Source organism: Bombina bombina, chromosome 3 (assembly GCF_027579735.1).
Source record: "Bombina bombina isolate aBomBom1 chromosome 3, aBomBom1.pri, whole genome shotgun sequence".
In the NCBI taxonomy this organism is placed as follows: Eukaryota; Metazoa; Chordata; class Amphibia; order Anura; family Bombinatoridae; genus Bombina; species Bombina bombina.
This window is the reverse complement of record NC_069501.1, coordinates 558,002,853-558,019,690: the sequence shown is the minus strand read 5'-3', so window position 1 is coordinate 558,019,690 and position 16,838 is coordinate 558,002,853. Positions and strand designations below refer to the sequence as shown.

Below are 16,838 nucleotides of genomic sequence, written 5' to 3'. Positions count from 1 at the left end.
ATTTCTATTATCCAATTTGTTTTATTTTTTTAGATATCCTTTGTTGAAGAAATAGCAATGCATATGGGTGAGCCAATCACATGAGGCATCTATCTGCACCCACCAATCAGCAGCTACTAAGCCTATCTAGATATGCTTTTCAGCAAAAAAAATAGCAAGAGAATTAAACCAATTAGATAATAGAAGTAAATTAGAAAGTTGTTTAAAATTGCACGCTCTTTCTAAATCATGAAAGAAAAAAATTTGGGTGTCATGTCCCTTTAAACTGATAGCTCAAAGGGATAGCCCAGATAACATTAAACTGTCATGATTCAGATACAGCAGAAATTAAAATCACCTCTTTACTGTCATGATATTTTCAGTTTATTTCTTAGTTTTTTTGACTTTCTTTTTCAGTAAGTAAATGTCATCTTATATGCCAGCCCATTTTATAACACCTGTGTAGGGGTGGTTTTAAAACTAGATTGCAATCACATTTCTAACATAACACACACACACACACACACACATATATATATATATATATATATATATATATATATATATATATATATATAATTAAAGTGTATATATGAATTTGTATGTGTATATATATATATATATATATATATATGTATATGTGCAAGGATATATGTACAAATTCTAGCATTAATAATAATTAAAAAAAAAATATGACTTGTAGAAATATAAAAAAAACATTAATTTATGTGAAAATATCATATAACAAATACATATAAAAAATAACTTTCTATTGTTTGTTGAGGTATAAATCTAGCTATTTCTTGGACATTACCAGATGAAAAATAAAAGATTAGCTTTAGAGAAATGTGTTTGTTCATGGACAGTAGTGAAATGGTATAAATAAAGTTGGGGAAAACCCGAATAAACGCGTCATCGATGACTGTTAGTTAACGCCAGTCCGATGCTCTTCGCACTGTACTTGACGCGCATGTTTTTGATGGCTTTTTTGATAAATAAGGGTATCATATTCAGATCCGTGGCAGCGATGTCTGGCGAGCGTATTGACGCCGGTGAATGCAACATAGTTGATGCTTTGATAAATCGGCCCCTTAGTGAATAAGCTGCATAGAGCAACATAGTAATGAGAGAGTTGGAGACACCTGTCCAGTCTTAGTAAAATGAAGAGAGTGGACATTTAGAGATAATTGGAGCGAGAGATGAAAAAAGAGAATAAAGAGGGTGCAATAAGATGTGATAGGGGACAGTTACAGCAGCAGAGACACAGAAACTGATTCTCTAAAGCTCTCTGGTCTGGCGAGATTCTATAAGAAACCTCATCAGTATTCTGGGATTTTTTTAAAGGCAATTTTTACCTTGGGAAGTGTGTGCGGGTCACTAATATGCATTATGTTAAGGAGAGACACTTACTGTACAATATAATGCTCAGTAAAATAAGCTGATGAGTATTCTCCCGCAAGTTTTTGAGATTCGGGCCCACAAGGAAAGGGGACATGCAAAGGAGAGGGAGATGGGACAGTAACAGAATAAGAGAGAAAAACTATGAGGTTGATCAGTCTTTCACTTTTTTACGTCAGATAACGATTTCTGAATGGCTGCTGGTATTGTCATTGTGTTTTTACAAATATCCTAAAATGCTTCTTATTAAAAAAAAACATCACTGTAGCTTGAAGTTGTTACTACCTGAAAACAACACTGGATCCTTATCTGCCTTGTTAATCTCCTGATTTTGAAAAACAAATACCAAATGCATAGGATTAACAACAAGTAAAATGGCAGGTTATTGGGTTTAGTGATTACATTACAGGTTTAAGGGCCTGTATGTTTTATCCCTTGTAATTGTGTGTAGTAGGGGGCATGTGTGCAATTAACCTTTTGTGCTCCAAAACCATAGACATAGATGTATGTCTCTTTAAAGGATTTTAATAGGGGTATTATATGTACACTGGACATGTGTGTTTGTTGGGTTATTTATTTCACTATTTTTAATAGTGTAAAAATGCTTATTATTACTTTTTTTAAAATATTTAAATGATTGAGCATTTTCTTGAGATTTTTTTATATAAAATGTCTAGTTATTCATAATGAAACAACTTTGCAATATATTTTCATTATTTATTTTGCAGCTATTTCATGTAAATTAGCTCTGAAAATTGGGCAATTTCCGATTCTCAGACTTTAAATGCACCCTGCTTATTTATCAAGGTTAACCCTGCTACATGTCTGTCCTTAATTTACTTTATCGGGTAATAACTGCAAAAGAATGCATTTTATACTAACTTTACGACCATGACTGGCCCTTGTTGTCTGTAAACTAAAGTACAGATTGGCTCCTTCAGATAAGGCAAATGGTAGGTTGTAGTTTCACTACGGAAAAACATTATATAATAAGTTATATTTATAACAACACAACAGAAATGTCTTGTAATTACAAGGTGTTTCTTTCCCTTTTAAATGTCCATTTTTTCCAAAGTCCACTGAGTGGCAGCTACATTTTAAAGGCCTCTTTTTGCCTCTATGCATTACACACATGGCTCAGAAAAAAATAACACTGCACAAGCACTACCCTCTCTGACAGCCATGGGGATTAATAAAACACCACTCTGTGTCTGCTTTATGTAGCCAGGTAACATTGCTGCCTGTTGGGTGCCGCAGGTAGTCAAGGCAAGATCAAATCACTGCTGTGTGTTACTGACAATTAAAGAGGTAAAATGACTGATTTATACATTACAGGCAGCCAAGGCGATAACATCACTGCTTAAAGGGACAGTCTACTCCAGAATTGTTATTGTTTAAAAATATAGATAATCCTTTTATTACCAATTCCACAGTTTTGCATAACCAACACGGTTATATTAATATACTTTTTACCTCTGTGATTACCTTGTATCTAAGCCTCTGCAGACCACCCCCCCCTTATTTAAGTTCTTTTGACAGACTTGCATTTAAGCCAATCAGTGCTGACTCATAAATAACTCCACAGGAGTGAGCACAATGTTATATATATATATGGCACACATGAACTAGCACTTTCTTGCTGTGAAAAACTGTCAAAATGCACTGAGATAAGAGGCTGCCTTCAAGAGCTTAGGAATTATCATATGAGCCTACGTAGGTTTAGCTTTCAACAAAGAATACCAAGAGTACAAAGCAGATTTGATGATAAAAGTACATTAGAACGTAGTTTACAATTGCATGCCCTATCTGCATCATGCAAGTTTAATTTTTACTAGACTGTCCCTTTGTTCAGAAATAGCAGACATATTTGGCTTTGCCATTGCTTTTTGGTAATTAGAAGGCGTCTAATTTCAGCTACACACCACACTTCTGTTATTCCCGTCAGTGAAGGGGTTAATTAGGTAGCTTGTAAGGTTAACCCCTTAATGACCACAATGTACCCTGTATGTCACTGGTCGTTAAGGGTTTTTTCAGGACATAATAGCACAAGTCTAGCAAGAACACACTATTAATGCACTCCCTCCAGCAGGCTTTGTGGAATAGAGCAGTCTCAATGCTGGTGGCAAGACCGTGCTTTAAAACAATCAAGTCCCAAAAAAAGGCCAGCGACATACAGGGTACGTCGCTGGTCCTTAAGGGGTTAATGTTAGCTTTAGTGTAGAGATTACCCTCCCACCTGACACTTTCCACCCCCTGATCCCTACTTTATCCCTCCCAAACTACTCTTTTCCCTACCTCACCCCCCACTGGCCACACCCCCATCTTAGGTACTGGCAGACAGTCTGCCATTATGAAAAGTTAAGGCATTTTTTTAATATATATGTTACTGGTAAAGTCAGTAAACCTGACAAGCGGCTGTGGGTAAAGCCCAATGTAATGTAATTCCCCTATCTCTGCCTGGGGGGGGGAGTTCAAGGAAGGCCCCCCACTGATCCTCTGGCATCCACCCCTTGGGGAATGAGGTTTACAAGGGGGGCTTTGCCCCCTTTGAACCCCCAAGGCGGAGGCAAAAAAAGATAGTAAAAATGTGTGAATTATAGTGCATAGTATATATGGTTGATGCAGTGACTCGATGCACCCTGAAAAGATTTATCATGTTACATCGGGCTTTGCCCACAGCCGCTTGGGTAATGTCAGGTTTACCCGGGTAATGCTAGGATTACCCAATTTCTTATCGCAACATATATATATATATATTTTTTTCTGCAACCTTCCTGATCCCCCCCCCCCAAACAGCTCTCTAACCCTCACCCCTCGAACCAGTGCCCGCCATCTTAGGTACTGGCAGCTGTCTGCCTCCCACAATCGTTAGTTAGGGACCCCCCACCCAATCTGTTTTCTGCAGAGTTGCTCCCCTAGTCCTCATCCCTCCCTCTCCCTTTATTTTTTTATTTTGGGTCATTCCACTTCTGCCGCCTCCCACTACCCTCCGCTGGTGGACCGCCTCCAAGATTCCATCCAGCACTTCCCGCCGGCACCATAAGAAGATCGTTACAGATGGTGATACATAACAATCTGACATCTGCCCTCGTATGGAACCGGAGTACTGATCGCCCTCCAGTTCCAAATTCAGGCAGATGCGTGGAGCTCAGGAACTCTAGCTCTCGGCTGTAACTTAACAGCCGAGACTGCTGGAGCTTTCTGACTCAGACGTATATATAGGTTGTGCAGTACGATAGGCAAAGTAGCGCACTACTTATAAATGCGTCTGGCTGATGACAACTCCCACAGCTCTATTGGTGGATAGAAATACATCTCTCCAAGCCTGACAAGAAAATGTTTACTAACCACAAAAATATACAAATTTCGTAACAAAAACTATAATACATGAACACATTGACTACAATGTCCCTATAAACATAAAAAAAAATACCTGTCAAATCTGTTGCCTGGTGAAGTCTCACAACATCAAACGCACATCTGCATCTACTGCTTTTCACTGCCCACGAAAATGTGTGGTCTCATTAATCCGGGACTGACTCCTGGCATGCTCACAGCCATAGCCGATACAGGAGTAATGCGCTGGGAGCTGGAAACAGCTGTACCTTTGGTGTTGTGAAACACCTGCGGGCGTTTGACAGATAAAGTTTTTTGTTTGTTTTTAAATAGACATAAAGTGCAATTTAATGCGTTAGAACATGTTACTATTGCACTGTTGCTTGTTAATAACTATGGGGTCAATCACAATCCTTTAGAAAATCATATCTAATGATTTTTAACAGAAAACCATGCGTTAAATTCTGTTGGTTTTTGTAGTTAAATCATTTGATACATTTTTTCTAAAGGATTATGAGCTACTAATATGTGCTTAACCCCTTTATAGGGGTTTTTAAAATCACTTTTAGAGCAGCAATGCACTACTGGGAGCTAGCTGGTTATTGCTGGCTGTACATTGCTTTGTTGGAGTTGACTGTAACTGCCTGTTTAACCCCTATGCAAGCAATAGTGTAGTAATAATATGTCTTTTTGCACTTTTATGTCCCTTTTAATTGTGGGCTTTTTAAAATGATTAATCTTTACTAGAGACTCATTAGCACCTTTAAATAAACATTAATTAAAGGGACATGATACCCAAATATTGAAGCACTTGAAAGTGATGCAGAATATCTGTAAAAAGCTGACTAGAAAATATCACCTGAACATCTCTATGTAAAAAGGAAGATATTTTACCTCAAAATTTCCTCAGGAGCCACATTCCATTGAAAAGGGACATAAAGCAGCCAATCAGGATGCGAGCATCTGGCATGTGCAGGCACAGCATTATTATTTCCCTCTCACGAGATTTCAGTGAAATCGCATAAGATCACAGTAAATCAAAGAATGACATCCGCACTGATGAAGCTGATTTGCTGTTTTTTTTTTCAACATGCAGTTGACAGTAGCTGAATAATAACTGTTCACAGAGCACTTACTCTGGTGAGCTGAAATTTTTTTTGAGGTAAAATAGTTTCCTTTTTTACATAGAGATGTTCAGGTGATATTTTTTGACAGCTTTTTACAGTTATGCTGCATCACTTTCAAGTGATTTAGCATATGGATATTATGTCCCTTTATGAAAAACTTGGATTATTATTGCCTTTCATAATGAAATCTGAGTCAATGGTTTTATTATTTATAACGCACTGCATTGTTATTGGTTAAAAGCAACTCTACTAAGCTAAATCAATAGAGATTCTTTAGCCAATGAGGAACAACACATTTCTACTATTATAAATGGGACATTCAGCTTTTTTGTCTCATACACTGCAGGAGGATTGTGAAAAGTATGAACTGAGACAGGCTACGTCTCTAGGACTGCCATATTCTGAAATATATCAAGTCATGTTCCATCAAAGGACCAATGAATGCAGTAGAATTGCATAATTAACAAGTACATGCTAAAAAGACAATGCAATAACACCTACTCTGAATTTCAAATAAGCCGTAGATTTTTTATTTGTGTGACAAATTTATTTTTTCTCTCATTTTCTGCCCCCTGTATCATGTGACGGACATCAGCCAATCACAGAATAGTATATGTATACCCTGTGAACTTGTGCATATGCTCAGTGGGATCTTGTTCCTGAGAAAGTGTGAATATAAAAAGACTGTGCAAAATTTAGTAATGGAAGTAAATTAGAAAGTGTCTTAAAACTGCATGCTCTATCTGAATCAAGTTTATTTTGACTTAAATGTGTACTTTTAATAAGACAATAATTATTATTTTAATGTGTTGCTTGTTGTGAATGTAGTACATATGAGAGTGGCATTGTCCAAAATGAATATTTATTAAGCCTGGGGGTTGACTGATTTGGATAAATGTTAACACTGTTATACAACATTGAGGAGTCAGGTGCACATGTGTAGGAATTTATATAAAGATACTTCCAGAAATAATCCATAAAATGTATCAGCCAGAAGCTGATGAAGGGGGACATAAGAATGAGAAATGGGGACAGTGGCACAGAGAGACAGAAGTGGAGGACACCCAATGGAAAAAGAACAAAAAGTAGGGCGTCACATTGAAAAGAGGAAGAGAGGGCAGTTACATATGGGGAGGGGGAAGCAGTGAGAGGAGATGGGGATCACTGACACAATATATCATGGTTGTCTTTCAGCTGGCTGTACCTTTGATGCACACAGTGACATTGGACCATGTGAGGTCACACAGGGAATCAAGGATGACTTTGACTGGGATGTGGTACACGATCCTAATGGAGACATCGACCTGCCACAGGGTGAGTAACAGGACGGGTGAAGAGGGGTGAGAAATTTAAGAAGGAAGGAAAAGTGGCAGCTATCAAGAGAATGCATGAAGCCTCACTCTCTTTATCCTGTTAAATTATTTCCCAACTAATTTATATCTACTTCCCCTGTTTTTAATTCTCTGATACTGGTCACTTCTCTTTGCAGGTTCCTACCTATTGGTGAACTCCTCCAAGCATGCTCCAGGACAGCGAGCTCAGCTTCTCTTCCAGCCTCTAAGTGAGAATGACACTCACTGCCTGCAGTTCAGTTACCTACTGCACAGCCGAGATGCTCGGGGGCCGGGCTCACTGCGTGCTTATGTACGAGTCAACGGAGGCCCTCTGGGGACAGCTGTGTGGGAGGTGTCTGGCCCTCGTGGGCGGCAGTGGCACCAGGCTGAGCTGGCAGTTAGCACCTTCTGGCCTAATGAGTACCAGGTTGGTGTTGTTATATTCAATCTACTCCCAGAGGCAGAACTTTTTTTCACTTCTGCGATGAGATTATTTTTTGTGAAAAATATTCTGTAGGTCATTTTTATATAAAATTCAATTTTAAATTAGGCAGTTACACTAAAGCACCAGTACAATTGCAATGTGTTGGTTAACTGGAGAATAAAGCCATTTTTAAAGTTTTATAATACAGTGCAGAAGTTGAAAATTGCATTGCAAATTAGCTGCAGACAAAAAAATTTGTAAAATGTCTCTTGAATGAATTAGTTTACTTTTCTCTCTAACATAGAAATGTAGTAATAAAAAAGGTGCATTGCTCATATGAATGTCTTAGGGGGCGGGTTTGAAAAAATATGAGAGACAGTCAACAATAAATGCACTGCTGCTTTGCAGCGCTACTGCATATTTTACTGTTCACTTCAAACAGCACTTTGCTCTGGATACACTGTGATAAGGAAAACTTACACAGTGCAGCCAGAGCAAAGCGCTGTTTGAAAAAAAAAAAAAAACAGTATATTTTGAAGCAGTACTGCAAAGCAAGAGTGGTAACAGTTCCTGAATGTGTCCTTTTCTTTCTGCAGACATGATGCATTTTCTGCGATGACATCTCAGATCACTGCATGTTCTGTCTTGGGGAATCTACTGTGCTACTCTTTTTTTGACATTACTATGTCATTCTCTTATCTGTCATGGAATCTTGTCTTTGTCACTGTGGGTTTACTTTGGCATTACACCAATTAATTATCTTGCTGCTAATCCTTTTATTGCCACTGATTTCTATACTCTGTCTGCTCTACTAGGTGCTGTTTGAAGCAGAGGTTTCTGGGACCCCTCAAGGATACATTGGCTTGGATGACATTCTCTTGTTTAGTTATCCTTGTGGTGAGTGCAGAAACATAATTTCATGCTATCGGTTCATGTCTGTAGTGAGACATGAGTGAGTTTACTACATGACTTCTTTCTCTTGTCACTCCATTGTGCAGCCAGGGCCCCTCATTTCTCTCGTCTGGGAGAGGTGGAAGTGAATGCTGGCCAGAATGTCACCTTCCAGTGTCCTGCAGCGGGCAGAGCCAATGAAGGAGAAAGCGTCTTGCTACAGGTAACAACTCACCTATCATTTTGAATTATATCATTATTATTATGAATTTTGGGATGTGGAAAACTAATGGTGAAAGTAATTGCCACCTCCTTTCCCTCCATGCTCATGACCTGGAGTTGAGTTTGAGAGCTCTGTTCATCAATATGACAAGTTTTTTTAGCCAGTTGGCAAATGACATGACTACATTCCTGTTTAAGTGGATGAGTTTTTTATTTCTATTGCAGTGTGAGAACAAATCTGAGATATTAAACACATTGGGTTGTAATATAAAATGTTTTAAATATGTGTAGTAAAAAAACTGCAATATATTCCCATCTTTTATTTTGTCCCCTTTTCCTGTAATTTGTTAAAGTGAAAGTAAATTTAACGTTATTACCTAAAGTCAAACAATAGAAGTTAAAAAATGAATGAAACTTTCATTCATGAAATGTTTAGTATATTACTTATAATCAGAGGTATTTAACATGAAACGCTGTAAGAGACGATCCTCCACCCGCAATAATCAGCAATTGATTGACAGATGACTCATCTGCAATCAACTAATCGATGTTTCCCCCCCGGGGCATTCAGGCCATTTACACAAACGTCACTGCCCGGGGGGAAACGATGATTAGTTGATTACAGATCAGTCATCTGTCAATCAATTGCTGAATATGGCGACCAGAGGATCGTCTCTTATCCGTATAGCATTTCTAGTGAAATATCTCTGAGGATAAGTATATAGTAAAGATTTCATGAATGAAAGTCTCATTGATTTTTTAACGTCTATCGTTTGACTTAAGGGTAATAACGTTAAATTTATATTAGCTTTAATGAAAATTGCGGGCTTTCCAATTCCTGTTAAAAGGGGAAAAGCAGACGCCAGACTTAAAAAAGGGACATAAAACCCCAAATTTTTCTTTCATTCTTAAGATAGAGCAAACATTTTAAACAACTATCTAATTTACTTCTATTAGCAAGTTGGCTTCACTCTTTTGGTATCCTTTTATTGAAGGAACAGCAATGCACCACTGGGAGCTAGCTGAGCACATCAGATGACTCAATAGCAAGAGGTGTATATGTGCAGCCACCAATCAGCAGCTAGCTCCCAGTAGTACACTGCTGCTCCTGAGGATACAATGAAAGAAAAATTTGGGGTTTCATGTCCCTTCAATATTGCTGTTGTAAACACAGTTATTGGATATACACTTTAGTGACCCATTTATGTCCCTAATTGGCCTTAACATAGAAAGAAACCTAGGTTACAATATAGGGGAGACCATTGTTTTATAGACACTTTATACTTATTTTTTTCAATATTTAAAAAATAATATAATTTTACAAAATACATCTGCATAGTATCATTCTATCTGGCATTTATTTTGTGTTTAATGTCCCCTTAAGAGACTGGATGTATTGGTTTTTATACCTCTATTAGGATTTGCATAGATTGCTCTAAGTTTATGGACCGTTTCTATTCCTATATAAGGGGTAAAAGTCCACTATGTGATGTAAGTGCATGGAACCATATAGTACTGGTGGTTGACAACATTTTCTATCAAAGCGGCTCATTGGAATTTTCCCCCCGACTTTCTGGACAATGAATGCATTTTATATGTATACTGTTAGGAGAAACCTAACAATATTCTACATACATTTATATGAATATGATTAACACATAAAGACAGAAATCAGCCAGCAAATAAGGAGTATTATATAATAGTAAAATAGTATAGTGTTGTGGGGCAGGTAAAAACATACTGTGGCCCTTGTTAGTCTTGCAAGCCCCTCTTTTAGCATAACAGTTATAAGTCCTTTGGCAACAGGTAGAGGAGTACAAGTCTGAACCTGCGAACCGACAATTTCAAATCACAATCAATCGTTCTGGTTTTGCTCTTTTATGAAAAAAGGCTTAAAATCCCTTAATATACATTTGTTTTTATCATATCACCCACTCTCTTTTCTCCTCATAGCTTTACATTTTTAAATCCATTAAGTCTTTCCTTGTGATTCATATAATAGGCACCCTTGCAATTTTATGGTAAATGGAATATTTTGAGGTGGGATAATGTTTATATATAGATTGCAGTAATAAAAGCCAATAGGATTGTGCCAGTAGTCTAGTTGTTAGTGTTAATTGTATGTTGACTTGAAAATATTTTATCTGTAAATATAAAATTAGCCAATGAGAACTCAGGATGATTGCAGACCTTTTTCTAAATAACTTAACGTATTCTGTGCTACTCAGAGGCAGAGCGGAGGTGTAGCCTCATCTGGGATTATTCAGCACGTCAGCCACCACCGATTTCTGGCTTCTTTCCTGCTTCTGGAGGTCAAACAGGAGGATCAGGACCTGTACCGCTGTGTGAGCCGTTCCATTCATGGAGCAGGGGTGTCCAACTTTGCAGAGCTTGAGGTCAAAGGTGAAAGGGGTTTAGAAAACTAACAATGCCATGTACTCAGCAATGTATTAAATTGCATCACACGGCACATGGTTTTAACATTACACACTACTGTATAAATAAAACACCATAATCTGTCTGTCTATCTGTTATCAATCTATGTATTTACAACCCCCAAAGCTAAAATTACAAAAAATATAAACAAAGCTATCCAAAATAAAAAATGTAAACCTAAACTAATACCCCTATAAAAATAAAAAATCCCCCCAAAATAAAAACACCCCCTAATCTAATACTTAACTACCAATAGCCTTTAAAAGGGCTTTTGTAGGGCATTGCCCTAAGTTAAACAGCTATTTTACCTAATCAAATGACCAATTACCCCCTAACAGTAAAAAAAAAACCCCACCCACCAAACCCCCCAAAATAAAAAAAAAACTAACACTAAAAAAGCCTAAAGTACCCATTGCCCCTAAAGGGGCATTTGTATGGGCATTCAACTCTTTTACTGCCCTTAAAAGGGCAATCGGCTCTTTTCCAGCCCATTAAATCCCTAATCTTGAAAAAGAAAAAAAATCCTAACATTAAACCCCAAATAGGTACTAACCGTTCCTGAAGTTCGGCGGAGAAGGTCTTCTTTCAGGCGGCTCCATCATCTTCTTTGGGGCTTAGTGTTAGGATTTTTTTTTTTTCAGATTAGTGATTTAATGGGCTGGAAAATAGCTGATTGCCCTTTTAAGGGCAATGCCCATATAAATGCAATGGGCACTTTAGGTTTTTTTACTGTTAGTTTTTTTTATTTTGGGGGGTTTGGTGGGTGTGGGGTTTTACTATTAGGGTTTTTTAGTAATTTTTAAATGTAAAAGAGGGCAATGCCCTACAAAAAGCTCTTTTATGGGCTATTGGTAGTTTAGTTAAGGTGGTGTTTTTATTTTGGTGGGTGGGGGGCTTTTTATTTTCATAGGGATTAGGTTTAAAAAAATTTATTTTTGATAATTATGTTTTTTTCTGTAATTTTAGAGTTTTTTATTTTTTTTAATTTTAGATAATTTTTTTTGTAATTTAATGGTTTTATTTAAGTGTAACTTAGTATTGGGGTTAATTTAGGGGGTGTTAGGTTAGGGGGCTTAGTAATAAAAATGAGTTATTTGCATTGTGGGGGGGTTGGCGGTTTAGGAGTTAATAGGTTAATTATGTTTATTGCAATGTGGGGGTTTGGTGGTTTAGGGGTTAATAGGTTAATTAGGTTTATTGCGATGTTGGGGGTTGACGGTTTAGGGGTTAATGGGTTAATTAGGTTTATTGTGATATGGGGGTTTGTGGGTTTAGGGGTTAATAGGTTAATTTGGTTTATTGCGATGTAAGGGGTTGGCGGTTAAGGGGTTAATATTTTAATTATGTTATTTGCGGATTAGGGGTTAATACTTTTGTGCGGGAGGTTAGGTTTTTTTTGTTATACTTTGTGCTGGCGGGTAGTTTTTTGATTTATACGTGTTTTTTCGATATTTCATGCGGGACGGCTGCGTGTTTTTAAATTTTTTTATTTTTTTTAAGGCTTCTAGTTTGGCTACGCTGCATCCAGGTGGATTCCGAAAATGGCAGGGTGGGGAAAAAATACACCTTCGGTGGATTCTTTCACCACCCTGCCATTTTCGGAATCCAGCCAACATTCCTTTGAGGATACATGCGCAACTGGCGACACCAACGGACGCTTTACAAACGTGATTATAGTATATGTGTGTGTGTGTATATATATATATATATATATATATATGTAAGAGGGCACTCACAGGACTTGTATTGAAGTAAAGAACAGTGCAATTTTGTTTCTCATTAATTATAAATATCGACGTTCCGTATCTCCAATACCGCTGTTTAGTTGGGAGTCCGGCTTGTACGCCACTGCGAATCATAATTTTCTTGAAGAAGGCCCATAAATGGGTCGAAACGTCGACATTTATAATTGATGTGAAACAAAATTGGAAATAAAATTGCACTGTTCTTCACTTCAATACAAGTCCTCTGTGTGCCCTCCTACACCAAGACATTTCTACATATTTATATGAGGACTGCACCAAGGCGGTGATTACACCAGTGTGGAAGGAGTGCTGGGCTACTGGCTATGTATTTTATTTATTTATTTATATATATATATATATATATATATATATATATATATATACACACAGTATGTGTGTGCATGTGTGTCTTATTTTCTTGATAGCTTCCTTTTAGTATCATAACATTCATATCCAAAACACATAAGAGTAGACCGTATTATTTGTAGTCAAAACATGTCATAACAAGTCACTATTGTCTAACTGTGCATGCTCTATCTATCCTAAGAAGAAAATACTGTAAATCTTGCAAATTTATATTTGGAAACACAATTTTAAGTACATTTTTAAGACACTGTTTATGTGAATTTTTCTACTTTGAACCCAAAGAAATCAGTTAACTGCTCATATTCATGTGCTTTAAAAGAAATTAGTGGCCACTGGCATCTGTCACCCTATCTAATCTTATGGCAATTTGTTTTGCTATTTTAGTTGTAGTAAACTTTTTACATGGTTCCTCTAGTTTTTAAAGTTTTATGCACAACCAAAAGTTTCATTTTATTTGTAGCATAAATTGATTGAGAGAGTGCAATTTATATTAAAGCCATATACTGGGATAATATCTACCTTTATAAGGTATATTTTTTTATATTTCTTAGGAAAATAACATGATAATAAATATTAGACTTTTGCTGTGCTATTGTACAGCTATAATACAAATATAAGTATGTGTTGATAAACATGAAGAGAGAGCTGTTCACCATGGTGAGAGCGGCATCCCGCTATATATATGAAATATATGAGGGATTCAGCTCACATGTAGGACATTGAATCTGGCTATTAGATGTCACCTGCACCTACTAGTATATCGCCTTGCTTTACACTGTATTAAAAATGCAAAATACATTAAGTGTAATACTCATAACTTTGTATCTCTTCGCAGAGCCTCCCACCCCGATAGCTCCTCCACAGCTTTTGCGTGCTGGTCCTACCTATCTGATTGTGCAGCTAAACACGCGTTCCATCATAGGAGATGGTCCCATTGTACGTAGGGAGATTGAGTATCGTGTGAGTGGGGGATCATGGCGGGAGAGGCATGCTGTTACAGCACACACATACAAGCTCTGGCACCTGGACCCTGACTCACAGTATCACATATCTGTGCTGCTCACCCGACCTGGGGAGGGGGGCACAGGCCGACCTGGACCGGCTTTGGTCAGCAGAACAAAATGTGCAGGTATGTATGTGGAGTTTCAAATGTTTCCTAACTTGGATAGTCAGTCCTTTATTGTTTTTTTTTTATTTTTTATTATTTAAAGTTATTGCAGGGTATTAAGAAGTAGCATTGGGGAACATATTACCATTGAGCTATGCTTAGATGGACTAAAAAATATATATAAAACAGCTAGGTGGGACTCTTATTTTGAACTGAGAAATATCTTAAACGTAGGATGCCACTTCCGTCCTGGGGTAATTAGGAGAGACAAAGAAAAAGTGGGAGCCTCTGAGAGAGTAATCCTTCAATAGAGTGTAGCACTCTGGGAAATATGTAGGGATGCCAGTGTGTTAGCAATGAGAAAATGACTTGGTATATGATAAATAAAGACTCTGATTGGGGTAACTGGTAACTGGCCTCTCATTGTCAATTTTTTCAGAGCCCATGAGAGCCCCTAAAGGCCTGACCTGCACAGTAGAAGAACCACGCCAGCTCACTCTGCATTGGGAAGCAATGGGTTTTAATGTCACACGTTGCCATACGTTTTCAGTGACTCTCTGCTATCGCTCAGAGCCAAGTATTGTGCAGAGCTGCATAACAGTAGAAGGAGGAACCAGTCACTACACCCTACATGGGCTGCCCCCATACCGTGCTATCCACTGCCGTCTGGCCATCACTAACTCAGAGGGCAAGAAAGAGGGGAAGGAGGTGACCTGCTACACTCAAGAAGATGGTAGCTGATTTATTTTTTTCACTTTTGCTACAAGATTACTTATTGATATTCACTATTCCTGTGCAGTTCACTTATTTATACTTATCCTGCAATGGTCATGGCTGTATGTTCCTTTACAGTTCAAATACAGAAAACCCCTTATAAATATATCAATTATACCTACATTCCACAACACACTCCATACAATTAAATAAAAGGGATAGCATATATCGGCAATTAAAGGGACATTACACATTAAATGCATTTTTATTAGTGTGGTATAGAGGTCCCCACCAATCTCTAGACATGGGTGCAGCCATGTTGAGATTTAGCTTTCACTGAATTTCATTGTTGACGTGTTTGCATAAGTGTAGCAATTTGTCTTCAGAAACCTTAGTGTAACCTAGGTCATTGTTTCTCAACCGCGGTCCTCAAGTACCCCCATCAGCACCCATATTTAGAGGTAAGTGCACAAAATTTATTTAGTGTTTAATGTCATTAAGCAGGACAAAAACATTTAAAATCCTTTTTAGCACAGATTACAAAGTTTGCAGATCAGGATAATCCTCTTGGAAAATCTAATGGAATGTTTCTGGTCTTTGCTACAGCCAGTGAGAGACTGATGTAAGAAGTGAGCTTGTGATTTTATCTAATAATCACTGTGTAGAATGTTGCAGGCTCAGGTAAATGTCCCCATACTTAAGTAAGTCAGATTAATTGAAACAACCACACTTTTCACACTTTTATTTTACATCAAAGGCACACAAAGCAAATCATGATGTAAATTGCAATGCTGTTTTATTTTCCTTAATTAAAGATTTTAGCTAGATTGCAAGTGGCATACTAACGTTAGCGCGTAAAGGGTTAGGGCTAAGAAAAAAAGTTGTATTTAAACACAACATAAATACATTGAAATAAATTGTTACTCATATATACAATATCTAATAAAAAATAATCATAAAGATTTAAAAAAAAAATGTTATAAGGGTTAAAAGATATATGGAATATGACAAGGTACTGTATTTGAATGGAAAGGGCTATAATGTGTATATATCCATACATATACATGTGTGTGTATGTATGTATATATGTGTATACACACAAACACACACACACACACACATATATAACTATTTTTTATTTTATTTTAATTAAATTTTAATATTTAATAATGTGTTTTACAATGTATGTACTGTAATTTTTTTACATTCCAATGTTCTTCACCTAAGAGAACATTTTCTATGTATTTATTTCTTAATTAATATTCCTATAGATATATATGTATAGATGCATATTTTACAAACAAATACATCAGATATATAAATAAATATATATTTAAAGATAAATAGAACATTTTCTTCTATGTGAAGAACATTGAAATGTAAAATATTCATAACTACCTTCGGGTTAGCACTGTAGGTTTAACTCCAGTTGGGTTAGCGCGCGAGCAATACGTTTTATGTTTTTTTCCCAGTTTACGCTCTACAATGAAGTCTATGAGGAGAAGAAATCGCAATATCCTAGGTCCTTAAAGGGACACTGAACCCAAATTTTTTCTTTTGTGATTCAGAAAGAGCATGACAACTTTCTAATTTACTCCTATTATCAAATTTTCTTCATTCTCTTGGTATCTTTATTTGAAATGCAAGAATGTAAGTTTAGATGCCGGCCCATTTTTTGTAAACAACCTGGGTTGTCCTTGCTGATTGGTGGATAAATTCATCCACCAATAAAAAAGTGCTGTAAACAGTTCTGAAACA

At 37.0% G+C, this 16,838-nt stretch overlaps 1 protein-coding gene across 2 annotated transcripts in view; it reads left to right on the top strand.

Moving 5' to 3' along the window:
• Positions 1–16,838, top strand: part of PTPRU (protein tyrosine phosphatase receptor type U) — a 264,849-nt gene that overhangs the window by 111,679 nt on the left and 136,332 nt on the right. For both annotated transcript variants that reach the window (XM_053707080.1, XM_053707078.1), the window contains exons 2-8: positions 7,035–7,154; positions 7,330–7,601; positions 8,414–8,495; positions 8,597–8,712; positions 10,940–11,114; positions 14,094–14,387; positions 14,806–15,099. In XM_053707080.1, coding sequence (XP_053563055.1) covers positions 7,035–7,154; positions 7,330–7,601; positions 8,414–8,495; positions 8,597–8,712; positions 10,940–11,114; positions 14,094–14,387; positions 14,806–15,099 — 1,353 coding nt within the window. The remainder of the gene's footprint in view (positions 1–7,034; positions 7,155–7,329; positions 7,602–8,413; positions 8,496–8,596; positions 8,713–10,939; positions 11,115–14,093; positions 14,388–14,805; positions 15,100–16,838) is intronic.